The sequence below is a fragment of the Tribolium madens genome, unplaced genomic scaffold (genome assembly GCF_015345945.1).
Source record: "Tribolium madens isolate multiple individuals breed KSU strain unplaced genomic scaffold, Tmad_KSU_1.1 Scaffold_7;HRSCAF=85;Tcas5.2_LG10, whole genome shotgun sequence".
Lineage (NCBI taxonomy): Eukaryota > Metazoa > Arthropoda > Insecta > Coleoptera > Tenebrionidae > Tribolium > Tribolium madens.
In genome coordinates, this window is record NW_025401050.1 from 7,251,437 (window position 1) to 7,258,415 (window position 6,979).

At 31.0% G+C, this 6,979-nt stretch overlaps 1 protein-coding gene across 5 annotated transcripts in view; it reads left to right on the forward strand.

Moving 5' to 3' along the window:
- Window positions 1-6,680, forward strand: part of LOC123009597 (tropomodulin) — a 33,567-nt gene extending 26,887 nt beyond the window's left edge. For 3 of the 5 annotated variants that reach the window (XR_006413025.1, XM_044406016.1, XM_044406012.1), the window contains 2 exons: window positions 4,386-4,443; window positions 6,001-6,680. Coding sequence is in view for 3 of the 5 variants with exons in the window: in XM_044406016.1 (XP_044261951.1) it covers window positions 4,386-4,443; window positions 6,001-6,059 (117 nt within the window). In the remaining 2 variants the exon portion in view is untranslated. Of the gene's footprint in view, window positions 1-1,494; window positions 1,568-4,385; window positions 4,444-6,000 lie in introns of all 5 variants that reach the window. The other 2 variants (XR_006413026.1, XM_044406010.1) reach the window with 2 other exon arrangements.
- The last annotated feature ends 299 nt before the right edge of the window (window positions 6,681-6,979 follow it).

Sequence of the window (6,979 nt, forward strand, 5' to 3'; positions counted from 1 at the left end):
AATTAGAAGTTTGAATTAAGATTTATCTTAAATTATTAAAATTAGATTGAGGCTTATTTAAAAAAAATGCAAAATATACAAGGATGTAGCATTTTTGTGGTACACCTTGTCTACACTTACTAAATTTTTAATTTGATGAAAAAGGGTAACGTGGTTCAATTTAATTGAAAAAAATAAGATGAGTGCTAGCGTAACGAAATATGCTTTGTCAATAATTATAGTAGAATGTGAAAAATACAAAAATTCTTTTTAATTAAAAAATAACAAATTCTAAATGTTTTTTTTCAATCCAAATAGAGTTATTAACAACATATAGGGTGCGCCAGAACTCGCGCCCTAGAGAAAACATGCCATGTAAGGTAAGAAACCAGGAACATGGCAAAAATTTAAAAAATCTACTTATAAAAATTTCGAAGTTATGTGAGTTTAAATTTTCTATTTATTTCTGTTGGAAAATAATTTTCCAAGAAATGTTAAATGTCAAGAGGACGCGAGTTCTGATACACCCTGTACCCTACAAGGCACTTATTCAAACTCAATATTAAATAAGAAAACTACAGGCAGGTTGTATTTTGTGTAATTTTCACTACTTGTGGCATGTTGTTATTAAGTTGGTAACATTAAGTAAATCAAGCGACAGAAGAAACGAAAATTGTCATGTCTTCTCAATTAAATTAGCGCTCAAATTGGTCTGTGATTTTTAATTAATTTAACAGTCTTGAGATATGTAGACAGAATCTTTTGTCTCTATTTAATTAGTTGATTTTATAAAATCACGGGCTGCTATGGAAAAATGGGCATTATTTAATATTGCCAACATAATTTGAAAATGACTGGCCACTTTAATCGGAAAATCAATTAAAAATAATGAATTGTGAATAAAATTATGAAAATATTTTGCATATTTTATACGTAATTTATTTTGGCAGTAGTATTTTTAGTGAAATGAACAATTTGTTGTAATAGAGAAATTGCGGCCAGCCTTAGTTATCGAAAAATAAATAAAAATGGAATGGTTTTGAGCTAGTTTTGGTGTTTTTTCTTATTCATTTTTTTGTGTGGCGTACAGTAAGAAAAGAAGCAAAAAGGTCGATAATCCGTTTCTCTCCCGTTACACCAATCACAATCTAGGTGTTACATCGTTCCATAAATAGTTTTAGAATCCAAAGCTCGTGTTCTCGCAGCAGTGCGGTCTGAATTTAATAAAGTCCCGTTCTACGTGCTTCGGCTTTGACTTTTTCCATTTTTTTCCCTTTTACACATCGACCGAGTTGAGTGATCCTCTTGTCCTCGGAGGTCGACGTTATCATTCCACGAGCACATACATGCACCTATTTTCCGCCTCGACGCGAACCATCTGGACCTTAAAACTACAATATTTGGAAAAATCGTTCCGGAATTAACTCACCTGCGACATTTTACTATATCGGTATTTCAAAACTCTTCATTTTTTTCCTTTCACACGATGAATGATAATTCTGTTTCTCTCGCCAGTTCGAAAAGACTTAACACTGCGACTGCAGTTCAGATTCTTTAATCATCGGAAAACACCCCTGATCAAGTGAAGGTACCAGTGTCGTGCAGTGCCATAACACACAGAATAACACCAGGACGTAAAAGTGATTTATTAACACTAGTGTAATAAATCACGAGCTATACTAAAATTTCAAACACATTTAGGACTTGATTTGGCTTGTGTGTGTCGAAAAAATTATGTATGCAACTCGTGAGACGTTCATTTTTCGCATGACTAACCCGAGCATGAGCTTTCTAATGCATCCCCCGTAATTCATTTATAATTGAAGGAACATTTTCAGTTTAATTTAGATTTAATTACGCACCCCTTTTAAGAGTTTCAACCGGTCTAAGGTGAAATTAATTCTCAAGTTTCTTTTACATTTCTTACCTAAAACTGGAAAATAAAATTCTTATCATCTCTTATTAGCAGACGCATCCCCCACGACAGTCATTTGTCGCTTTTCTATCCACGAAATTGCAATTCCACAACCCGAGAGATTGCAAACATTTTTTCCACCAACAGAAACAGAAACATTTCATCGTGACCGACTAGCAAATTACGAATTCCTCTCATATATTTATTACACAAACTCACACACACACAAAGACATACCGACGATTAAAACTTTCCCGATTTTTAGTACGAATTACTGTAAAAATACAAACGAGTCGAATTCCTGCCAATACCTGTACGAGTATTTTCCTGAAAGAAATTGTTGTGATATTTTCACCAATTTATTATACACTACTCCAAAAAATTAGGGCATCAAAAATTTTTTTGGTGATTTTTGAAAGGATGTATCTCAGTGAAAAATGGTTGTATCTAGATTTAAAAAAACGGTTTGAAACTTTAAATTTTAGATTTGAGATATTTTGACAAAAAAAATTCTGGGCCACGGTTATAACGCAATCCTAAGAAATAGCTATATAAACAATTTTTATATATTTTTTTTGTTTTTATTTCACGGACTTGGATTTTTTTTAAATTAAATCAATGAGTGGACTGGGTAACTTGTTCATTCAGTTTTAATTTGCTTTTTTATATTCTCTTTACTTCAATTTGTCGTTGAACTATCTGATTTTTTATGAAAAAGGATCCTTTTTTCTTTCATAATCTAGAACGTAAAGGTAGTTTTAAAAACAGGAATAAATTTCCTATAATAATTTTTTTGAAAAAAATCTTTAACATTAATATAAAGACAAAAATGTAACTTGCTTTGTTGTTTTAGTAAATCTTCATTTACAAATATTGGAGAGATTAATGTTTGCAGGTTTTTTTATAGCTTAATGTACCCCCATAAATCCTGTAAATTTCTAAATCGATCCATCAAACCGTTTTTCGGACCGATTGATCAAAGTTTTACAAAAGAGTTAAAGGAACAAGTGTATGAGTACATACAGGATGAATATAAAATATGGAGTAGTCAAACGGTTTTTTTAATTATTTGCTTCCAGAAAAAATGTGATCGTTTTTGAGAACGAATTTTGGTTTTGTTTTTGAGTTTATGCGATTTTTTTTTGTCAAAATTGCAATTTATCTAAATATTTTTTTTTTGAAAAATTAAATATAAAGTAGTAAAGTCTTAGATCATAACCTTCATGTCATTTAAAAAATTAAAAATTTTGTAGAACTCAAAAACAAAAGAAAATTTCAAAAAAATTTATTCTTGATAAAACATCACATTTTTATAGTTTTTAGTAAAAAAACTTAATTAGTAAAAAAAAATAAATAGTTTAGGCAAAAAACGTTTGGTCCCATACTTTTTATTCATCTGGTATTGTTTTTGTACATTGTGTAATTTCCATCAAAATGTAAAAAAAAAATTTCAAGTTTTTTTTTACAATTTTGCATTAGTTATTTGTTAAATTTGAATTAAATCGTAGAGTTTCAAAAAAAAAAAATTATCCAAAAATTTGTATTTCTTGAATTTTTTCAGAATAGAATTTTTTATCGCGCTATTTTTTATGTAATAACCGCGGTTAGCTCAGAAAATTTTTTTGCCAAAGGATTTCAAAACTAAAATCTTGAAGTATTAAAATGTTTTGTTTTTCACTGAGATAAAGCCTTTTAAAAATTATCATTTTTTTTTGGAATAGTGTATTATTATTACTAATAATATAGTACAATAAACGTAATTATTTTTTTTTGCGACTTTTTCTTTAAGCGAACAGTTTTCAATTTTTTGAGAACTGTAAGGTTTTGCTTGTCAGGTTTGAGAATCAAATCATATTAATAATAATTTTTTAAATTATTTTAATTTCAAATAAACTCATTAAAATCTTGATTATTTGATTACATATCAAAATTGTAATGCTTAGATTTAAATAGCCAAAACTCTAACAAGAAGTTTTTAGGTAAAATCTCTTGTTTATGATTTTATTATTTCATTAAATTACAGGAAATCCAATTAGTGAAGACATCAGTGCTTCAGGCACTACATTTCCAACACATTGTAACTTTTACCGAACTTCGTACATTAAATATCGACTTTTTTGATATATTTTCTCAAACGTGAAAATTTTTGTGTTGTTAAATAATCTCAAAATTCTAATTAAGAATAGTCCGCCGGCAAGACTCCTCCAAATAGGAATAGATTTTGTCAGCATTTATTTTACGACGAAAATGCATTGTGCCGTTTGATTCAATTACTAACACTTGTTAGCATTAATTATTATTGTCTCCGCATGACCATTAACATTGCTGTCGAAGCGTTTCTGAGCATAAAACCCTCGTAAAAATTATGAGGGTCTAAGAACTATTTTTTACGCCCGAAATTAATAATTTGTGATGATAATCAGTGACGTTTCGAGAGCCCCTTTCCCAAAATCCTCCCTATTTTGAATTGTGTTATCTCCTCTGTTCACAGAACGCCGTCTGTCTCGGCTGGGGGCGACCAGCTCATAGTGTGCTGTGGTCGCGATTACGTATGTACCTATTGTTTTTAATTATGACCTACCCTCGAGTGCATTCATGCAATAAAATTGACATAAATGCATTTTTGAATTTATTTTCGGGGCTTACCAATTGGTAATTATAGCCAAAATGCCATTGGTGGGCTCTAATTGCTTTACTAATTGCATGTTTGTGGCTGCAACGCACGGTATCTTTGACTGTGGCACCTCTTAACTTGTAATAATTAAATAAAAACTATAATCAGGTTAAAGGAATTTTTAATTTGGGAATAATTGAAAAACACATTTAAAGTAGAAGTCTAATCGCTTTATGTATGGCCGTCATAGATGTAAATCCCTTTAGGAAAGCTATTTATCAGTTTTTCAGCAAATACATCAAAAGCTTTTCCATGTTTACTATTTGATTATCGTCAGTGGCTTAGCTGGTTTTATTTGCTCCTTTCTTCTTTTTTTTTCAATATATCTGCTCTGAATCTGTTATATTTTTATTGTCGCTGTGTTTACAACGTGTTTTGCCTCATTATAAAACTTATAAAAGATTCACAGAAACGACGAGTCGGATGTTAACAAGAAATGAAACTTTTCACTACAAAGTACTTGTTTACTTGAGTGAAATTGTAAGCATCTACGGTTGGGATCTATTTCGGTAACGCGTTGAATGATGGATTAGGGATTCTAATTTGCACGTTTAGGTGGATTAGGTGTCGCAGGGCGGGAATTATATACCCTGACACCAGATGCAAGAAAACTTGAATCACTCTGTGGAACACTATACATATATTTTGGTATTAATTTTCTAGTAGAAAAAAATGAGTAAATAAATACCGGTAAAAACTTCCAGTTTGTGATTTTTTTTTTAAATAGGGTGGATAATAAAAAACGCCCCAATCATCCTTTCATTATTTTTAAAAATATTACAGTATTTTCTGCTCAAAGTTGAGCACTTTTTATCAGTCGTTTGCTTGTCTTTGATAAAATCAATAAAAATCTTCTATTTTTTTTTCAAAATCTACTTTATTAATTTTTAAATTGCCTAAAAGCAATAGTTAGTGATAAACAATAGTAATTGAGCTTATTGAAAGACAATTTAATGAGGAATCCGAAAAAAATTAAATATACTGGGTTTTCCATTAAAAAAACTGAAATAGATGTCGCTTCCGGTGAAACAGGAAGCAGCATTGATTGAGCATCTATTCCAAAAAATAGATGACAATAAACTGTGCAAGTTTGTTGTCATATCATTAAAAATAATGGAGCTACGGCTTGGGGCGTTTTTCATAATCCACCCTGTATGTACTTATAACAAGTCGTTTTCTTCTCTGTTTTATTCTTGTCATTTTATCGCTTTGTGTGCCAACAAGGAGCAAATTTAAAATTGTCTTGTATTGTGGTTTCACAGAGCTGTCATATAATCGATTTCAGTGGTCGGTGTGAAATTATAGTCTGATTTAGTTCCAATCGTGATGCAATATTCCGACATAATCTAAGGTGTTAATTCGATTGAAACAGTATTCAGGGCAGTATTCGAGTTTTTTGGGAGTATTGTCGAAGAAGATTGTTATTTTTCAGGTCGTAAGCGTCGCATGGGTCAGCTGCCTCGTAACTATATGGTAGGATATCTGACCTAATTTTTACGTCTTTTGCTTCTGAAGCCACATGCAGTGTTAGTCCAGCCGTGCTTGAGTCAGTCTTCACTAGGAAAAAAATTAAGCTAAGTTTAATTATGTCAGACTATATATTTTCTTTATGTGTCGTTATTTTATAGTTTTAAAGAGATATTTTATCGAGTTCTCCTCTGTCAAGGTTTGTTTTTTATCTAGAGACATAGTAAAGTATTAGATACTAAAAAACCAAACTAAGATGATTGAATTAGTTTATCACTGCCAAAAGTCGGACAATGTTGCTTTTAGTACTGTAAAAAATCCCTAATTGTGATAAACTTACTTGGAGGGGGACTAAATGTATTTTAAGACAGTTGTAACCTATTTTAATATAATTTTTAGTATTTACGATTTTTTCTGTAAATATTGTTTGCATTGTGGTAGCTTAATACATCATCCAAGACTAAAAATCATCACACTACTTTTCAGTGTTTCACGGAGCAAGGTTGTGACTTACGGACCAAACAAATCAAAATTGTGCTCCCGCTTTTGTCAACTCATTCACATTTTCAGGACTTCGCACTTGCATTAAATGTAGCCGTAGTATTGTAATTTACATAAAATAAAATGTTGAACATCTGAAATTGACTATTTTGTTTATTCTCTTCGTGCCACTTTACCTAATCGACATTTGAAAAAGGTACAGTCGTGCACAGAAGTGGTGTACCCTCTATCTTCGGGGAACAATACTTTCTGTGGCGACTGTACCAAATTACAACTTTGATATTGTGGAAATCCAAGTCCAGTTTGATGGAAATTTATTCGTTTCAACGTCAAATAACGAGAATAAATGGGTGACGTGAAATATCGGTTTTTGGTCAAACTTTTTATTCTTCAAGACATTAGAGAATACATAATGTCGTTCTGAAAATTTATCTCATGCGTCG